We start from the raw sequence: 19,372 nt of genomic DNA, 5'->3' as shown, positions 1-19,372 counted from the left end.
CAAATTAACAGGCTGTGTGTTGCAGCAGCACAGAAGAGGCCTGTGCTTTGTGTACTTTTGAAGCTCCAAAGCACTTGTCCCACCCACTCTTTGTGTCCACTCTTGCATTTTCATGAGTCTGGGGAAATATTTGGATTTGAATATGAAGTTAAGAAAGTTACATGAGCTGAGGGATGAAAGTACTGAGTAAATTAGCTAACCAGATAGAAGTAAACATGAGACTAGGATTGAAGGAAGGACAGGAGTAACCAACGCCTCTGGGTGGGCTTGAACCACCAACCTTTCGGTTAACAGCCGAATGCGCTAGCCTATTGCGCCACAGAGACAACATGTGTGGAAAATACCATTCTGATTATGGTGCTTGTTGGTAAATGATGACATGTCATTTCTTATTTGAAATGGACTAAAAAGTCTGTTTGTGAGAGATTGCATTTGAATTGGTTTTTCATGCCACTTCATCCATTGAGGAAACAAAGTGTGCATCCCAGCTCGTCTGTGACCCATGTTCGACATGTTTGTTCAAGTGTGTCAGTTCCTCGTTAGTCTAGTGGACAGTATCTCCGCCTGTCACGCGGAAGACCAGGGTTCGATTCCCTGACGGGGAGAGCCCTTTTCTAGTTCAGCCTTCAACTGGCTCCTAGAAAACACATTATCTTGCACCAACCCCTATTTGCTGGTGAAACCTCTATCAACTCCTACACACTCACTGTGGTGTCACAAAAATGGCCGCCTTCTTTGCAAGAATCAACAGGTAATTCATGAACCCCACAATTCTTTGTGACTCAAATATTTATTCTAAATGCACTGTCTGTTTCACAACATTTGTCCACATCTAAAGCTTTAGTGCTTCTGTCCTATATGGCACTTGTCACATTTCTGCTTCTTTTCAAAGACAGCTTTCAAAGAAGGACATGACATTGTTTTCTCACAATTAAGGTTAGGTTTTGGTAAGTTCAACAAGATGCCCACTGTGCATTACAGCTAAGTCGTCAGACCGATTGTTCTAATGCAATGACTTGACACCTCTTTCAATAGCATCCAATGACAGCCAGGTAGCCCTTAATCCTCCCGGAATAAGGACAAATACAATTTGTAACTTGTCTGACAAAGACCTAAGAAGTTGTTTCCTTGGTGATGAGATCAATTCTCACCGCCAGGAAATCCCATCTTGTCCTTTTCCATTCACTTTAAAACTGAAAATTCCATATAATTGAAGTTCTTATAAACAAATACAAAACAAACCACACAGAACCTCAGAAAGAGTTTTCTGATAAAGGCAATCAGAAAGGATTGATCAGTCTTTCCGTCATTTCCAGCACATCCGACAACAGTCTCCAAAGAGAAACAGGTCCGTTTTGTCTGAATGACTTGACATCAACAGAGTTTGTTGGTGATGTTGCTTGACAGTAAATATAATGCACTGTTACATTGTTGAGGACAGCTGAGCATAAGCATGACTGCTGGCTGAATGTCAGAAGTTGCATTCAAACAGGTGCCAGTACGAGACTGCAACTATAGCGCAGTGCGTCGGACTCCTCGTCCATCCTGACATCTTCCAGGACCAGCTTTGGAAAGTGTGAAACTAACAAGTGCTTGCTTGCTCAGAAGGCAAAGATTGAATTGAGAAAAAGGCCCTTTCTTTTTGAACTGAATTGTCAAGCAGGGCGTCTACTGAGGTGTTTTGCTTGTGGAGTAACCAAGATACTCAGTAGTTGCAATGTAGTGGAACTATGTCTGTTGGCAGCGCCAGGACGTTCTTCAGCCTACAGCCCTAGGGAAAGCTTGAGCGTCCATCCAAATTAACAGGCTGTGTGTTGCAGCAGCACAGAAGAGGCCTGTGCTTTGTGTACTTTTGAAGTTCCAAAGCACTTGTCCCACCCACTCTTTGTGTCCACTCTTGCATTTTCATGAGTCTGGGGAAATATTTGGATTTGAATATGAAGTTAAGAAAGTTACATGAGCTGAGGGATGAAAGTACTGAGTAAATTAGCTAACCAGATAGAAGTAAACATGAGACTAGCAATGAAGGAAGGACAGGAGTGATCAACACCTCTGGGTGGGCTTGAACCACCAACCTTTTGGTCAACAGCCGAACGCGCTAGCCTATTGCGCCACAGAGACAACATGTGTGGAAAATACCATTCTGATTATAGTGCTTGTTGGTAAATGATGACATGTCATTTCTTATTTGAAATGGACTAAAAAGTCTGTTTGTGAGAGATTGCATTTGAATTGGTTTTTCATGCCACTTCATCCATTGAGGAAACAAAGTGTGCATCCCAGCTCGTCTGTGACCCATCTTCGACATGTTTGTTCAAGTGTGTCAGTTCCTCGTTAGTATAGTGGACAGTATCTCCGCCTGTCACGCGGAAGACCAGGGTTCGATTCTCTGACGGGGAGAGCCCTTTTCTAGTTCAGCCTTCAACTGGCTCCTAGAAAACACATTATCTTGCACCAACCCTTATTTGCTGGTGAAACCTCTATCAACTCCTACACACTCACTGTGGTGTCACAAAAATGGCCGCCTTCTTTGCAAGAATCAACAGGTAATTCATGAACCCCACAATTCTTTGTGACTCAAATATTTATTCTAAATGCACTGTCTGTTTCACAACATTTGTCCACATCTAAAGCTTTAGTGCTTCTGTCCTATATGGCACTTGTCACATTTCTGCTTCTTTTCAAAGACAGCTTTCAAAGAAGGACATGACATTGTTTTCTCACAATTAAGGTTAGGTTTTGGTAAGTTCAACAAGATGCCCACTGTGCATTACAGCTAAGTCGTCAGACCGATTGTTCTAATGCAATGACTTGACACCTCTTTCAATAGCATCCAATGACAGCCAGGTAGCCCTTAATCCTCCCGGAATAAGGACAAATACAATTTGTAACTTGTCTGACAAAGACCTAAGAAGTTGTTTCCTTGGTGATGAGATCAATTCTCACCGCCAGGAAATCCCATCTTGTCCTTTTCCATTCACTTTAAAACTGAAAATTCCATATAATTGAAGTTCTTATAAACAAATACAAAACAAACCACACAGAACCTCAGAAAGAGTTTTCTGATAAAGGCAATCAGAAAGGATTGATCAGTCTTTCCGTCATTTCCAGCACATCCGACAACAGTCTCCAAAGAGAAACAGGTCCGTTTTGTCTGAATGACTTGACATCAACCAAGTTTGTTGGTGATGTTGCTTGACAGTAAATATAATGCACTGTTACATTGTTGAGGACAGCTGAGCATAAGCATGACTGCTGGCTGAATGTCAGAAGTTGCATTCAAACAGGTGCCAGTACGAGACTGCAACTATAGCGCAGTGCGTCGGACTCCTCGTCCATCCTGACATCTTCCAGGACCAGCTTTGGAAAGTGTGAAACTAACAAGTGCTTGCTTGCTCAGAAGGCAAAGATTGAATTGAGAAAAAGGCCCTTTCTTTTTGAACTGAATTGTCAAGCAGGGCGTCTACTGAGGTGTTTTGCTTGTGGAGTAACCAAGATACTCAGTAGTTGCAATGTAGTGGAACTATGTCTGTTGGCAGCGCCAGGACGTTCTTCAGCCTACAGCCCTAGGGAAAGCTTGAGCGTCCATCCAAATTAACAGGCTGTGTGTTGCAGCAGCACAGAAGAGGCCTGTGCTTTGTGTACTTTTGAAGTTCCAAAGCACTTGTCCCACCCACTCTTTGTGTCCACTCTTGCATTTTCATGAGTCTGGGGAAATATTTGGATTTGAATATGAAGTTAAGAAAGTTACATGAGCTGAGGGATGAAAGTACTGAGTAAATTAGCTAACCAGATAGAAGTAAACATGAGACTAGCATTGAAGGAAGGACAGGAGTAATCAACGCCTCTGGGTGGGCTTGAACCACCAACCTTTTGGTTAACAGCCGAACGCGCTAGCCTATTGCGCCACAGAGACAACATGTGTGGAAAATACCATTCTGATTATAGTGCTTGTTGGTAAATGATGACATGTCATTTCTTATTTGAAATGGACTAAAAAGTCTGTTTGTGAGAGATTGCATTTGAATTGGTTTTTCATGCCAATTCATCCATTGAGGAAACAAAGTGTGCATCCCAGCTCGTCTGTGACCCATCTTCGACATGTTTGTTCAAATGTGTCAGTTCCTCGTTAGTCTAGTGGACAGTATCTCCGCCTGTCACGCGGGGGCCAGCCGTATATACCTGTAACACGGAACAGCCAATCAAATTGCAGCTACTGCAGCATAGTCAGCCAATCAAACTGTGGCTTGTGTAGCGCTGTCCAAGCTGATGAAATCCTTTGGTCCCGAGTTCGAACCCCGGTTAGAGTGATGTCAGTCAGAAGTTGTGGTATAATAAATGTTTTTGTTAAACTGAATATGACATTTCATAATTATTGTTTTCTACTTCTGTCTCTCCTTGTTCCAAATAACAGTCATGATCTGTTGCTCATTTCAATTTCAACCATGTTTTATTAAGAAATCAACATGAAAATAAATAAAACACAGTATTTAACACAAAATGTACCAAAATGTTCAACCATGGATTTACAATTGAAGGGCAGAAGGGTTTAAACAGGCAAAACTTTAATACAAGTATTTTAAAGGTGTAAAATGAATTGAGGAAGTAGTAAATATGTTTGCTTTTTCTATCAAAACTAAACACTAATAATAAATATGTAAGAAAATTGTATTCACAAAATAGATTTCACAAACTAAATTACAAATATTTTCACATTGATAGATAACATCACGAGTTCTATCATAATCAGTGTGTTATCAGAAGAGAACTTAATACAGGCAAACATATAGACAGGTTTAGCAGAGATTTTGACGTTTTACACTTATTTCTCATCCAATATGACAAGCTGAGGTAAAATGAGACAAAAGTGGTCAAAACAGCAACATCTTTTGATAACAAATAGAACAGACATAAAAGCTATCTCTTTCCCTCTTCTGCTTGCCGGCCAGCAGCCCACCTCATCTTTTCAGCCTCATAAAAAGGAGACTGAGAGAACTCCTCCCAGGTCATTTCTTGAGTCATCCCATTTGCCCGGTGGAGGGACAAGACTCTGGCAGGACAGTAAACATACTTCCCCACAACACCAGGGAACCCGGTGTGTATGTGTGGACTCTCTGGACCTTGTTTCAGTGGTTTGTGGCAGAACCTGCACAGACGCCCACTGGGATGCTGCTCCCTTGCCTTTCTTTTCTGTCGGTCCTCCAAAACCTTTCTGCATTGTGCAGACCTCTGCTTTGCAGCCTTTAACTCTCTCTCAAAAAATGGCGTGGCAGCAAAGTCTGCAAATGGCATCCTGGGGTTTGTAAGGCCTTCTGCTGCATACATCTGGTGTACTTTTTTGGAGCAGTAGAAGTATCTCACATCCCCAGACTGATAAAAGAAATGAACAGAAGATCCATCACCAAGGTAACGAGACTTTGGCTGCCCACAAGCAAGACAGTTCCTTGTCATTTTTTTTTCAGGTTTCTGCTGTTGTTGCTGCAGACCTACAATCTCCTTCACCATTTTTTCAACGTCAGTCTTCGTTAAAGGAGCTTCATCTGGTTTAGAGCTGGGGGGGTTCACTGGAGCAGGAGGGAGAGTCACAACTGGCACAGTGACAGTTTCACTGCCTTCAGTGAGTTTATGCCACAGCTGCTGGGTTTCCAAAAGTTTTTCGGGACTAGTGTTCATAGACGAACTTCTGTTAATCATCTTCGCCATGTGCTTCACGTAGCGGGAGATGTGCTGTTTAGTGGTGGGGTGGAGGAGGCTGTTGGGATTCCTGGAGGCAGTTTGAACAAGGGCGGCATACTCTGCGTCTACCTTGCTCAGAAAGTCCTTTTGTCCATGGTGCTTTGCCAGAAGGACATCAATGGCATCTCTCATTGGATTAGTCCAACGAGAATGGTCCAGGACAAAAAGCAGACCCCCTGCTTTGATAGGACCAGTGCGAGCTGCGCGTGGAGAGGCAGCAAAAGGCAGTGGTGGTGGTGTCGTTGAGACATCTGATGGAGAGGAAAAAAGAGAAAAGTTAACCCCTTCTCACTTCTCTTTCCTTGAATGCAATGCACAAATAAATTAAAAAAGGCTGAAAATTTGAACTAAATTACCTTTCACTTCAGGGGCTTGGGTCATTGCTAGTGATTCATCAGCAACCACACCTAAGACATTATCCTGAAACATTGGACCATTCAGTTAGTTTAAACTTGTTATGTAGCTGCAGTTTTATTGTAATAGAGTGAGGATGTTTGTTACAACAAACTTACATGAGCAGAGTGTTCTTCTCCATGTTCTTCAGGCAGGTCGATGACTGTTTCATTGGAAGGAGGTGGTTCTGGAGACAAACGCTCTTCTTCCTCAACAACCGGGTCTCTCTGAGACTTGTGTTTGTCCCAGTGAAGAGGAACCGGACGGCAGCCAGGCTCCACATACTGCAGTCCAAACCTTTCCCCAGTGTCGGCCTGTGACAAGACTAAGGCAGGGTACTTAGCTTGTCCTGTCACTTCCTTTGACAGTTTGTTCAGCTGTACAATCAGAGCTGGATTAAAAACTGAAGGAAGCTTCAGACCAGGTTGCTTCAGGCTCACAAGGCGCTGGAAGTTCCACCGAGCTACTCCAGTCATGCCTTGGGCCTGGAAAAGTTCTGTCGAGACCTGATTTCCTGTCACCCATTTGGACTGGTGGAAATGAAATCCCTCCTGCTGGGATGTTCCTCGCACCGGGATCCAGATCGGTACCGCTGCCGCTTCCCCCTTGATGTGGTTCAGCTGTAACGTGCCACCGTGTCTGTAGAGGATCCCGTCTCCCACCTCCGGGTCGCTCAGACAGCCCCTGAGGATGTGAACGCGCTGAATCCTCCACACTTTCAGCATTGTTGCCTTAAACAGCGGTATGCCATCTGGATCCGATTCCAAAAAGAACCTCTTCAGAACACTCTCCACCCGCACCAGCAGCTCTCTGGGTTCTGGGATCTTGGTGCGGCAGTGCTCCCTGATGTGCTGCTTTGTGGGGTTAGCTGGCTGGATCCCACAGAAGGTGTAGGCCTCCTTCAGCCTCTGAAGATCGGTTTGGTCCACCACACAAAAAGCTGCCGAAAGGAACTTGCAGAAGGAGCTGTGAAGTGGATGATGCTCTGAGATGCACTCCCTGGTGAACCGCCGCATGCAGTGAAACAAGTCCAGCTTGATGCTTATTTCTCTGTTGTATTTGGTACGGGATGCACATCTATTGGTGAAGTCTCCAGATGTTGCTTCACCCACTATAGCCTCTGTGGTCTTCCAGGAATCCCAGAGAAGATGCTCCTGAGGCTGGGAGTTTGGGATCCTGAATGGAGAGCAGCAATCCCTGTCCATGCACACAGGTAAAGCACCTTTTAATTGTTTATTGTGCAAATAAAGGGATTGTTTTTAAAACAATATTTACTTATGTTTTTCACGTTTTTACTGTTGAAACCATTAAATTAGAAGTAAAATGAACAAAGTTTTGTCTCACCTGTCAACCCACTGGTACTTTGCTTTTGGCAGCGCTGCAGAAATGTAACGCCGGGACAGCCCGTCGTACATTGGCTCCAGAGACTTGTCGCTTTCTGACTGCAGCATCACCCAGGACAAAATCATCCAGTTTTCATTCATAACTGCATAAGATGACATTGTGCCTGATGCCAGGACAACCTTCCGTGCCACCTTTCGGGTGTGGTCAGCCCTCAAGACCTCACCAAAAGTGCCTTGAAGGAGCAGATTGAGCGTGCCCTCCTCCCTATGGTACTCTTGTATGAGGCAGTCCACCAGGTAGTGTGAAGTCACTGTTACCCCACACCAGCCATCTATGTCTGTATACCCACCAAAAGGATCTGGTGTAGATATTTTCCTCATTGCCCCCGTGATTGTCTGCTGGCCATATAGTCCGCTCTCTCCATCCAGAACATTCTTCACTGTTCCCAGATAAGCCAAGTGTGCACGCTCGTATCTTAGGTGAAGAGCTTCATTTAGCTGATTGGCCATATCACCTGGAGACTTTGCTGTACGCCGCAGCTCATCCATCACAGTCTTGCATACTGCCTTTTTGTGGGTCAGGAAGGCTGGAAAAATCTCCTGAAAACGACGAGGCAGCATGTCCATCCATGAAGGTTTGTCTGCAAACCAGTGCTTCTTGCAGACTTTACAGGTCAGCCGAGAAGCAAGTATGTAGTACTGACCACTTGTGCCAATTATGACACGGGGCCGACCTGTTCCAGAGGAGACCACGAGGGGTTTTGGGCAGCCATGCAGACACGGGAGGGGGTAGTTGTTACGCACTCTTTCCATTATTGCATGGTCTGGTTTCCAGATAAAAAAAGGATGGAGGTGAAAGTACTTTGGGGATGGTAGCTCATAAATTGAGTCAATGAGTTCCGGCTGAGGTGGGTTACGCCACAAGGAGATCATATTCATGGCATGTCTTACAGGTGGAGACCCAGGCCACAGTCCTAAGGCTTCCATCTCTGTTTTCATCCAGATCCTCTGCTGGGGAGAGCAGTTCCAGCTGCTAACATCCTGGTCATAAGATGGAAGTGGTGAAGCAGCAGGCGTTGGCTGAAAGTGAGCAGGAGGAGGAGCTGCAGACTGAGCTGAGGGTCTTCCAACGACTGCTGCAAAAAAAAAAAATACCTTGAGTTGTTGTTGAATAAAATATTATCTCAAAGTCCAAATGAATACAGTACTTTGCATTTTTGTCAAAGTTAATGCACTGACTGTAGGTTTTATCCTGGACACTTTGAGGCAGTTCCAAAGCGAGCAACTGTGGTGGTACTGGCAGAGGAGTCTTCACTGGAGCTGAAGTAACTGGTGAAAAAGACAGTCAGAAACAGACAGGAAGCTGCAGCAGAGTAAAGCTGACAAATGATCCCCAAAACTCACCTGCATGTGTGGCAGCAGGACAGCTGGACTTCTCAGGATGGTCTGGATTCAGATCAACAGAAATATCCATCAGTAATGCCCAGGTATTTAGAGTTCTTTGTTAGTAATTGTGCAAAACACTCAAAACCATGCAAGAAAACATGCTCAATAGAACAGGTGTGGTATGAAAATCAATAAATTAACTATTAGTTTCATTTTTTTATCTTTTGATTGACCAGGAAAGGTTCCATTATGATGTAATAATCCATGTGTAACCACTTTACTCTGATGTGTTAAGACATGTACTTTTGTTGTAATTCTGCTTTTTAAGACTGGTTTCCTTCAATCATTTTCATACCAAACCTATAACCAAACCCATGCAAATAACATAAGTCTGTACTTACCCTCGACGACGAACAATGAATACCTTCAGCATCATAAAAGCAGTCACACAAAACACCTGCATTAGAACAGGCCTGAACGTGGCCAACCAGCAAACAGAAGAAAAGAAAAGGTGATCCTGGTTTACGACAGAACCATCAGGTACCAGCGGCGGCGGTGGCAGTGGCAGCAGCAGCATCTAGACCAGAGGTGGGCACTGAGGGCCGCATTCCTGCATGTTTTCCAGCATACCCTGCTCTGGCATGTTCTAATTGGCTGGACACACCTGAACCAGGTAATCAGCCATGAGTAGGGCAAGATTATTGGCTGGACACACCTGAACCAGGTAATCAGCCATGAGTAGGGCAAGACTATCTGGAAATCATGCAGACACACCGGCCCTCGAGGCCTGGAATTGCCCACCCCTGATCTAGACCTTTACTCAGTGAACCTGAAAGAAAATAAACCAATGAATATTCTTCTTTTTGAACAGACACATTTAAAAGTGCTGAGTGTAAAGAAAGGACTGATCTAAGAGTAACATGTAGTCTAATATCAGTTTTTCAACTACCAGTACTACTACTCCACATACAGAAACATAATCAACACGTGATGCATGATGTGTGCACGTTGGTGCTGCTCACTTGGTTGGGTTGGGATTGTTTCTAAACATGTTGGGCCTGTCATCTTCTTCACTAAATGTCTCTGCTCTTTAGTAAAAAAAATAAGAAAACAGGTTTGAATTAGAAGTAGTAATTAACACTCAGTGTGTACTTGTGTGTGATTTAGTTTTACCTTGTAAAGGGAGGAGTTTGGATGGAGAGACAGAAAGCATCATTCTCTCCAACTCTTCATCATCTTCCATCTCTAACGAAGATACTGAAAAGATGGGAAACATCATTTCTACCATCTTTCCTAACATCAGCATGAACGTCTAGTCTGCCACAGACCTGGAGGACTAGAAGAAGGTTTAGGAAGAGCAGGTTCTGAAGAGCTCTGAGTCTGAGCCTCTTTCTTCTTCAGGTACTGCTGGAGCAGGAACATTTTGCTGCCTGAAACACACTGTTTCCTGAGGATAAATGATGCATATCCATCTTCTCTTTTCTCCCAGACATCCCTCCAGGTCTTCTTAGAATGCACACCAAATCCAACCAGCTGGTTGTCCTCACTACTTGAAGGTGGCTCCACTGATCTTTCAGCTAAATAGTTTCTCAGATCTCTGATTTCGTGAAAGTGTCGGGTATAATCCAGAAATGAAAAGAGACTCTCCTTCTTTGGTCCCTCGGCATTAAAGAGTCCAGCTCTCTCCTCTTCCTCAACCTTGTTAATTAAATAAATGGTGTAGCCAATATCATTTTCTAGCAGCCACCGAAAGGACTTCCCCTTGTATTTGCCAAATTGAAGAACATACTCCCCCAACACCTCCTGCCTGTCAGATGTATCTCCACCCCTAATGAAGACTTTTGACAGGGCGTTTTCCTTCACTTTTTCCTCTCTCTGGGGAGCAGACTTGTCCTGGAGCTCAGGATTATTTTTGATCCTCTTGGCTTCATCTGAAGGGTCCTGCCTGAGAAACCCAGTTGGGCCTCGTCTGAAGCTCACGCAGATTTTTCCAGGAAAAATTAATTTCCTCTTCATTCTGGAGATCTATAACCAAAGATACATTTATTGTCGTTAGTGGGTGAAGTAGCCCAGGTCTACTGTAACTCAAAAATAGTAAAAAAAAAACAACAACATACAAATATATATATATATATATATATATATATATATATATATATATATATATATATATATATATATATATATATATATATATATATATATATATATATATATATATATATATATATATATGTGTGTGTGTGTGTAAATGCACATATAGATATTATTAAAGTTATCTACCTTTGGTAAAATTCAAAAGCTTTTGAAAACACACACAAACTATCATGACTAAGTTTGAAGAGGTTTTTCATCTCTTACGAGTAGCCGTATCCTCACCGCTGGAGTTTCAGACCTTTCATGCTCAACAAAAAATAACGGGAAGAGAAATGTCTTCAAACTAGGAACTTTGTCCAGTTTTTTTTTAACTTTTTACTTACATCAGACTTTAACTTGACTTTAACTTGTTGTGCTCTTGTGTTTTAACAGCGATCGGATCAAATCTGGCCGCAGGATTATTGTTGTTTTGTCTTCCTAAAGGCTCTTCCTGTGAAAACCTTACTACTAAGACGATGTGGAAACAGCGCCCCCAAAATCTCGCTAGTGGTGAAAAAGTATATTACATCCGTAGTGTTAAGAACTACCATAGAGAATGAATGAGAAAAGTTAAGAGAGTTAAGCTTAACCATTTTCGGCTCCCGCGCGGAAGACCAGGGTTCGATTCCCTGACGGGGAGAGCCCTTTTCTAGTTCAGCCTTCAACTGGCTCCTAGAAAACACATTATCTTGCACCAACCCCTATTTGCTGGTGAAACCTCTATCAACTCCTACACACTCACTGTGGTGTCACAAAAATGGCCGCCTTCTTTGCAAGAATCCACAGGTAATTCATGAACCCCACAATTCTTTGTGACTCAAATATTTATTCTAAATGCACTGTCTGTTTCACAACATTTGTCCACATCTAAAGCTTTAGTGCTTCTGTCCTATATGGCACTTGTCACATTTCTGCTTCTTTTCAAAGACAGCTTTCAAAGAAGGACATGACATTGTTTTCTCACAATTAAGGTTAGGTTTTGGTAAGTTCAACAAGATGCCCACTGTGCATTACAGCTAAGTCGTCAGACCGATTGTTCTAATGCAATGACTTGACACCTCTTTCAATAGCATCCAATGACAGCCAGGTAGCCCTTAATCCTCCCGGAATAAGGACAAATACAATTTGTAACTTGTCTGACAAAGACCTAAGAAGTTGTTTCCTTGGTGATGAGATCAATTCTCACCGCCAGGAAATCCCATCTTGTCCTTTTCCATTCACTTTAAAACTGAAAATTCCATATAATTGAAGTTCTTATAAACAAATACAAAACAAACCACACAGAACCTCAGAAAGAGTTTTCTGATAAAGGCAATCAGAAAGGATTGATCAGTCTTTCCGTCATTTCCAGCACATCCGACAACAGTCTCCAAAGAGAAACAGGTCCGTTTTGTCTGAATGACTTGACATCAACAGAGTTTGTTGGTGATGTTGCTTGACAGTAAATATAATGCACTGTTACATTGTTGAGGACAGCTGAGCATAAGCATGACTGCTGGCTGAATGTCAGAAGTTGCATTCAAACAGGTGCCAGTACGAGACTGCAACTATAGCGCAGTGCGTCGGACTCCTCGTCCATCCTGACATCTTCCAGGACCAGCTTTGGAAAGTGTGAAACTAACAAGTGCTTGCTTGCTCAGAAGGCAAAGATTGAATTGAGAAAAAGGCCCTTTCTTTTTGAACTGAATTGTCAAGCAGGGCGTCTACTGAGGTGTTTTGCTTGTGGAGTAACCAAGATACTCAGTAGTTGCAATGTAGTGGAACTATGTCTGTTGGCAGCGCCAGGACGTTCTTCAGCCTACAGCCCTAGGGAAAGCTTGAGCGTCCATCCAAATTAACAGGCTGTGTGTTGCAGCAGCACAGAAGAGGCCTGTGCTTTGTGTACTTTTGAAGTTCCAAAGCACTTGTCCCACCCACTCTTTGTGTCCACTCTTGCATTTTCATGAGTCTGGGGAAATATTTGGATTTGAATATGAAGTTAAGAAAGTTACATGAGCTGAGGGATGAAAGTACTGAGTAAATTAGCTAACCAGATAGAAGTAAACATGAGACTAGCATTGAAGGAAGGACAGGAGTAATCAACGCCTCTGGGTGGGCTTAAACCACCAACCTTTCGGTTAACAGCCGAACGCGCTAGCCTATTGCGCCAAAGAGACAACATGTGTGGAAAATACCATTCTGATTATAGTGCTTGTTGGTAAATGACGACATGTCATTTCTTATTTGAAATGGACTAAAAAGTCTGTTTGTGAGAGATTGCATTTGAATTGGTTTTTCATGCCACTTCATCCATTGAGGAAACAAAGTGTGCATCCCAGCTCGTCTGTGACCCATCTTCGACATGTTTGTTCAAGTGTGTCAGTTCCTCGTTAGTATAGTGGACAGTATCTCCGCCTGTCACGCGGAACACCAGGGTTCGATTCTCTGACGGGGAGAGCCCTTTTCTAGTTCAGCCTTCAACTGGCTCCTAGAAAACACATTATCTTGCACCAACCCTTATTTGCTGGTGAAACCTCTATCAACTCCTACACACTCACTGTGGTGTCACAAAAATGGCCGCCTTCTTTGCAAGAATCAACAGGTAATTCATGAACCCCACAATTCTTTGTGACTCAAATATTTATTCTAAATGCACTGTCTGTTTCACAACATTTGTCCACATCTAAAGCTTTAGTGCTTCTGTCCTATATGGCACTTGTCACATTTCTGCTTCTTTTCAAAGACAGCTTTCAAAGAAGGACATGACATTGTTTTCTCACAATTAAGGTTAGGTTTTGGTAAGTTCAACAAGATGCCCACTGTGCATTACAGCTAAGTCGTCAGACCGATTGTTCTAATGCAATGACTTGACACCTCTTTCAATAGCATCCAATGACAGCCAGGTAGCCCTTAATCCTCCCGGAATAAGGACAAATACAATTTGTAACTTGTCTGACAAAGACCTAAGAAGTTGTTTCCTTGGTGATGAGATCAATTCTCACCGCCAGGAAATCCCATCTTGTCCTTTTCCATTCACTTTAAAACTGAAAATTCCATATAATTGAAGTTCTTATAAACAAATACAAAACAAACCACACAGAACCTCAGAAAGAGTTTTCTGATAAAGGCAATCAGAAAGGATTGATCAGTCTTTCCGTCATTTCCAGCACATCCGACAACAGTCTCCAAAGAGAAACAGGTCCGTTTTGTCTGAATGACTTGACATCAACCAAGTTTGTTGGTGATGTTGCTTGACAGTAAATATAATGCACTGTTACATTGTTGAGGACAGCTGAGCATAAGCATGACTGCTGGCTGAATGTCAGAAGTTGCATTCAAACACGTGCCAGTACGAGACTGCAACTATAGCGCAGTGCGTCGGACTCCTCGTCCATCCTGACATCTTCCAGGACCAGCTTTGGAAAGTGTGAAACTAACAAGTGCTTGCTTGCTCAGAAGGCAAAGATTGAATTGAGAAAAAGGCCCTTTCTTTTTGAACTGAATTGTCAAGCAGGGCGTCTACTGAGGTGTTTTGCTTGTGGAGTAACCAAGATACTCAGTAGTTGCAATGTAGTGGAACTATGTCTGTTGGCAGCGCCAGGACGTTCTTCAGCCTACAGCCCTAGGGAAAGCTTGAGCGTCCATCCAAATTAACAGGCTGTGTGTTGCAGCAGCACAGAAGAGGCCTGTGCTTTGTGTACTTTTGAAGTTCCAAAGCACTTGTCCCACCCACTCTTTGTGTCCACTCTTGCATTTTCATGAGTCTGGGGAAATATTTGGATTTGAATATGAAGTTAAGAAAGTTACATGAGCTGAGGGATGAAAGTACTGAGTAAATTAGCTAACCAGATAGAAGTAAACATGAGACTAGCATTGAAGGAAGGACAGGAGTAATCAACGCCTCTGGGTGGGCTTGAACCACCAACCTTTCGGTTAACAGCCGAACGCGCTAGCCTATTGCGCCACAGAGACAACATGTGTGGAAAATACCATTCTGATTATAGTGCTTGTTGGTAAATGACGACATGTCATTTCTTATTTGAAATGGACTAAAAAGTCTGTTTGTGAGAGATTGCATTTGAATTGGTTTTTCATGCCACTTCATCCATTGAGGAAACAAAGTGTGCATCCCAGCTCGTCTGTGACCCATCTTCGACATGTTTGTTCAAGTGTGTCAGTTCCTCGTTAGTATAGTGGACAGTATCTCCGCCTGTCACGCGGAAGACCAGGGTTCGATTCCCTGACGGGGAGAGCCCTTTTCTAGTTCAGCCTTCAACTGGCTCCTAGAAAACACATTATCTTGCACCAACCCCTATTTGCTGGTGAAACCTCTATCAACTCCTACACACTCACGGTGGTGTCACAAAAATGGCCGCCTTCTTTGCAAGAATCAACAGGTAATTCATGAACCCCACAATTCTTTGCGACTCAAATATTTATTCTAAATGCACTGTCTGTTTCACAACATTTGTCCACATCTAAAGCTTTAGTGCTTCTGTCCTATATGGCACTTGTCACATTTCTGCTTCTTCTCAAAGACAGCTTTCAAAGAAGGACATGACATTGTTTTCTCACAATTAAGGTTAGGTTTTGGTAAGTTCAACAAGATGCCCACTGTGCATTACAGCTAAGTCGTCAGACCGATTGTTCTAATGCAATGACTTGACACCTCTTTCAATAGCATCCAATGACAGCCAGGTAGCCCTTAATCCTCCCGGAATAAGGACAAATACAATTTGTAACTTGTCTGACAAAGACCTAAGAAGTTGTTTCCTTGGTGATGAGATCAATTCTCACCGCCAGGAAATCCCATCTTGTCCTTTTCCATTCACTTTAAAACTGAAAATTCCATATAATTGAAGTTCTTATAAACAAATACAAAACAAACCACACAGAACCTCAGAAAGAGTTTTCTGATAAAGGCAATCAGAAAGGATTGATCAGTCTTTCCGTCATTTCCAGCACATCCGACAACAGTCTCCAAAGAGAAACAGGTCCGTTTTGTCTGAATGACTTGACATCAACCAAGTTTGTTGGTGATGTTGCTTGACAGTAAATATAATGCACTGTTACATTGTTGAGGACAGCTGAGCATAAGCATGACTGCTGGCTGAATGTCAGAAGTTGCATTCAAACAGGTGCCAGTACGAGACTGCAACTATAGCGCAGTGCGTCGGACTCCTCGTCCATCCTGACATCTTCCAGGACCAGCTTTGGAAAGTGTGAAACTAACAAGTGCTTGCTTGCTCAGAAGGCAAAGATTGAATTGAGAAAAAGGCCCTTTCTTTTTGAACTGAATTGTCAAGCAGGGCGTCTACTGAGGTGTTTTGCTTGTGGAGTAACCAAGATACTCAGTAGTTGCAATGTAGTGGAACTATGTCTGTTGGCAGCGCCAGGACGTTCTTCAGCCTACAGCCCTAGGGAAAGCTTGAGCGTCCATCCAAATTAACAGGCTGTGTGTTGCAGCAGCACAGAAGAGGCCTGTGCTTTGTGTACTTTTGAAGTTCCAAAGCACTTGTCCCACCCACTCTTTGTGTCCACTCTTGCATTTTCATGAGTCTGGGGAAATATTTGGATTTGAATATGAAGTTAAGAAAGTTACATGAGCTGAGGGATGAAAGTACTGAGTAAATTAGCTAACCAGATAGAAGTAAACATGAGACTAGCATTGAAGGAAGGACAGGAGTAATCAACGCCTCTGGGTGGGCTTAAACCACCAACCTTTCGGTTAACAGCCGAACGCGCTAGCCTATTGCGCCACAGAGACAACATGTGTGGAAAATACCATTCTGATTATAGTGCTTGTTGGTAAATGACGACATGTCATTTCTTATTTGAAATGGACTAAAAAGTCTGTTTGTGAGAGATTGCATTTGAATTGGTTTTTCATGCCACTTCATCCATTGAGGAAACAAATTGTGCATCCCAGCTCGTCTGTGACCCATCTTCGACATGTTTGTTCAAGTGTGTCAGTTCCTCGTTAGTATAGTGGACAGTATCTCCGCCTGTCACGCGGAAGACCAGGGTTCGATTCCCTGACGGGGAGAGCCCTTTTCTAGTTCAGCCTTCAACTGGCTCCTAGAAAACACATTATCTTGCACCAACCCCTATTTGCTGGTGAAACCTCTATCAACTCCTACACACTCACGGTGGTGTCACAAAAATGGCCGCCTTCTTTGCAAGAATCAACAGGTAATTCATGAACCCCACAATTCTTTGCGACTCAAATATTTATTCTAAATGCACTGTCTGTTTCACAACATTTGTCCACATCTAAAGCTTTAGTGCTTCTGTCCTATATGGCACTTGTCACATTTCTGCTTCTTTTCAAAGACAGCTTTCAAAGAAGGACATGACATTGTTTTCTCACAATTAAGGTTAGGTTTTCTGAGTTTTCTGATAAAGGCAATCAGAAAGGATTGATCAGTCTTTCCGTCATTTCCAGCACATCCGACAACAGTCTCCAAAGAGAAACAGGTCCGTTTTGTCTAAATGACTTGACATCAACCAAGTTTGTTGGTGATGTTGCTTGACAGTAAATATAATACACTGTTACATTGTTGAGGACAGCTGAGCATAAGCATGACTGCTGGCTGAATGTCAGAAGTTGCATTCAAACACGTGCCAGTACAAGACTGCAACTATAGCGCAGTGCGTCGGACTCCTCGTCCATCCTGACATCTTCCAGGACCAGCTTTGGAAAGTGTGAAACTAACAAGTGCTTGCTTGCTCAGAAGGCAAAGATTGAATTGAGAAAAAGGCCCTTTCTTTTTGAACTGAATTGTCAAGCAGGGCGTCTACTGAGGTGTTTTGCTTGTGGAGTAACCAAGATACTCAGCAGTTGCAATGTAGTGGAACTATGTCTGTTGGCAGCGCCAGGACGTTCTTCAGCCTACAGCCCTAGGGAAAGCTTGAGCGTCCATCCAAATTAACAGGCTGTGTGTTGCAGCAGCACAGAAGAGGCCTGTGCTTTGTGTACTTTTGAAGTTCCAAAGCACTTGTCCCACCCACTCTTTGTGTCCACTCTTGCATTTTCATGAGTCTGGGGAAATATTTGGATTTGAATATGAAGTTAAGAAAGTTACATGAGCTGAGGGATGAAAGTACTGAGTAAATTAGCTAACCAGATAGAAGTAAACATGAGACTAGCATTGAAGGAAGGACAGGAGTAATCAACGCCTCTGGGTGGGCTTGAAACACCAACCTTTCGGTTAACAGCCGAACGCGCTAGCCTATTGCGCCACAGAGACAACATGTGTGGAAAATACCATTCTGATTATAGTGCTTGTTGGTAAATGACGACATGTCATTTCTTATTTGAAATGGACTAAAAAGTCTGTTTGTGAGAGATTGCATTTGAATTGGTTTTTCATGCCACTTCATCCATTGAGGAAACAAAGTATGCATCCCAGCTCGTCTGTGACCCATCTTCGACATGTTTGTTCAAGTGTGTCAGTTCCTCGTTAGTATAGTGGACACTATCTCCGCCTGTCACGCGGAAGACCAGGGTTCGATTCCCTGACGGGGAGAGCCCTTTTCTAGTTCAGCCTTCAACTGGCTCCTAGAAAACACATTATCTTGCACCAACCCCTATTTGCTGGTGAAACCTCTATCAACTCCTACACACTCACGGTGGTGTCACAAAAATGGCCGCCTTCTTTGCAAGAATCAACAGGTAATTCATGAACCCCACAATTCTTTGCGACTCAAATATTTATTCTAAATGCACTGTCTGTTTCACAACATTTGTCCACATCTAAAGCTTTAGTGCTTCTGTCCTATATGGCACTTGTCACATTTCTGCTTCTTTTCAAAGACAGCTTTCAAAGAAGGACATGACATTGTTTTCTCACAATTAAGGTTAGGTTTTCTGAGTTTTCTGATAAAGGCAATCAGAAAGGATTGATCAGTCTTTCCGTCATTTCCAGCACATCCGACAACAGTCTCCAAAGAGAAACAGGTCCGTTTTGTCTAAATGACTTGACATCAACCAAGTTTGTTGGTGATGTTGCTTGACAGTAAATATAATACACTGTTACATTGTTGAGGACAGCTGAGCATAAGCATGACTGCTGGCTGAATGTCAGAAGTTGCATTCAAACACGTGCCAGTACAAGACTGCAACTATGGCGCAGTGCGTCGGACTCCTCGTCCATCCTGACATCTTCCAGGACCAGCTTTGGAAAGTGTGAAACTAACAAGTGCTTGCTTGCTCAGAAGGCAAAGATTGAATTGAGAAAAAGGCCCTTTCTTTTTGAACTGAATTGTCAAGCAGGGCGTCTACTGAGGTGTTTTGCTTGTGGAGTAACCAAGATACTCAGCAGTTGCAATGTAGTGGAACTATGTCTGTTGGCAGCGCCAGGACGTTCTTCAGCCTACAGCCCTAGGGAAAGCTTGAG

At 43.1% G+C, this 19,372-nt stretch overlaps 2 protein-coding genes and 7 non-coding genes across 10 annotated transcripts; 3 read left to right on the top strand and 6 right to left on the bottom strand.

The window, feature by feature from the left end:
* Positions 1–252: 252 nt before the first annotated feature.
* On the bottom strand, positions 253–326 carry trnan-guu (transfer RNA asparagine (anticodon GUU)). The gene has a single exon. It is a non-coding gene; the product is annotated as a tRNA-Asn (tRNA).
* A 207-nt stretch (positions 327–533) lies between these two features.
* On the top strand, positions 534–605 carry trnad-guc (transfer RNA aspartic acid (anticodon GUC)). Its single transcript has one exon. It is a non-coding gene; the product is annotated as a tRNA-Asp (tRNA).
* A 3,237-nt stretch (positions 606–3,842) lies between these two features.
* On the bottom strand, positions 3,843–3,916 carry trnan-guu (transfer RNA asparagine (anticodon GUU)). Its single transcript has one exon. It is a non-coding gene; the product is annotated as a tRNA-Asn (tRNA).
* A 512-nt stretch (positions 3,917–4,428) lies between these two features.
* On the bottom strand, positions 4,429–9,681 carry LOC101175381 (uncharacterized). Of its 2 annotated transcripts, none has more exons than XM_078955264.1 (6): positions 8,877–9,681; positions 8,712–8,801; positions 7,474–8,608; positions 6,249–7,326; positions 6,093–6,156; positions 4,429–5,987 (listed from the first exon to the last, which is right to left on the bottom strand). In XM_078955264.1, exons 1-6 carry the CDS (start codon positions 8,944–8,946, stop codon positions 4,918–4,920), a joined length of 3,507 nt encoding a protein of 1,168 aa, XP_078811390.1. In that variant the 5' UTR covers positions 8,947–9,681; the 3' UTR covers positions 4,429–4,917. The 2 variants fall into 2 exon arrangements, with proteins under 2 accessions (XP_078811390.1, XP_078811391.1); XM_078955265.1 differs by having other exon boundaries at positions 7,474–8,605.
* Positions 9,682–9,800: 119 nt separating this feature from the next.
* On the bottom strand, positions 9,801–11,639 carry LOC144995532 (uncharacterized). Its single transcript, XM_078955266.1, has 4 exons — positions 11,339–11,639; positions 10,187–10,883; positions 10,032–10,115; positions 9,801–9,946 (listed from the first exon to the last, which is right to left on the bottom strand). Exons 2-4 carry the CDS (start codon positions 10,872–10,874, stop codon positions 9,816–9,818), a joined length of 903 nt encoding a protein of 300 aa, XP_078811392.1. The 5' UTR covers positions 10,875–10,883; positions 11,339–11,639; the 3' UTR covers positions 9,801–9,815.
* Positions 11,640–14,871: 3,232 nt separating this feature from the next.
* Positions 14,872–14,945, bottom strand: trnan-guu (transfer RNA asparagine (anticodon GUU)). The gene has a single exon. It is a non-coding gene; the product is annotated as a tRNA-Asn (tRNA).
* Positions 14,946–15,152: 207 nt separating this feature from the next.
* On the top strand, positions 15,153–15,224 carry trnad-guc (transfer RNA aspartic acid (anticodon GUC)). The gene has a single exon. It is a non-coding gene; the product is annotated as a tRNA-Asp (tRNA).
* Positions 15,225–16,666: 1,442 nt separating this feature from the next.
* Positions 16,667–16,740, bottom strand: trnan-guu (transfer RNA asparagine (anticodon GUU)). Its single transcript has one exon. It is a non-coding gene; the product is annotated as a tRNA-Asn (tRNA).
* A 207-nt stretch (positions 16,741–16,947) lies between these two features.
* trnad-guc (transfer RNA aspartic acid (anticodon GUC)) lies at positions 16,948–17,019 on the top strand. Its single transcript has one exon. It is a non-coding gene; the product is annotated as a tRNA-Asp (tRNA).
* Positions 17,020–19,372: the final 2,353 nt, after the last annotated feature.

This window comes from Oryzias latipes, chromosome 11, assembly GCF_053564925.1.
Source record: "Oryzias latipes strain Hd-rR chromosome 11, Olatipes_Hd-rR_3.1".
Lineage (NCBI taxonomy): Eukaryota > Metazoa > Chordata > Actinopteri > Beloniformes > Adrianichthyidae > Oryzias > Oryzias latipes.
The sequence above is the reverse complement of the archived record's forward strand: the minus strand, read 5'-3'. Positions and strand labels throughout refer to the sequence as shown.

Coding starts and splice junctions, on each gene's coding strand:
- LOC101175381 (XM_078955264.1), bottom strand. CDS start 8,946: ATGGATATTTCTGTTGATCTGAATCCAGACCATCCTGAGAAGTCCAGC. Junction 8,609..8,711: donor TGTCCAGGATAAAACCTACA/GTCAGTGCATTA, acceptor TTTTTTTTGCAG/CAGTCGTTGGAAGACCCTCA. Junction 6,157..6,248: donor GAGAAGAACACTCTGCTCAT/GTAAGTTTGTTG, acceptor CCAATGTTTCAG/GATAATGTCTTAGGTGTGGT.
- LOC144995532 (XM_078955266.1), bottom strand. CDS start 10,874: ATGAAGAGGAAATTAATTTTTCCTGGAAAAATCTGCGTGAGCTTCAGA. Junction 10,116..10,186: donor ACCTTCTTCTAGTCCTCCAG/GTCTGTGGCAGA, acceptor CCATCTTTTCAG/TATCTTCGTTAGAGATGGAA. Junction 9,947..10,031: donor CAAACTCCTCCCTTTACAAG/GTAAAACTAAAT, acceptor TTTTTACTAAAG/AGCAGAGACATTTAGTGAAG.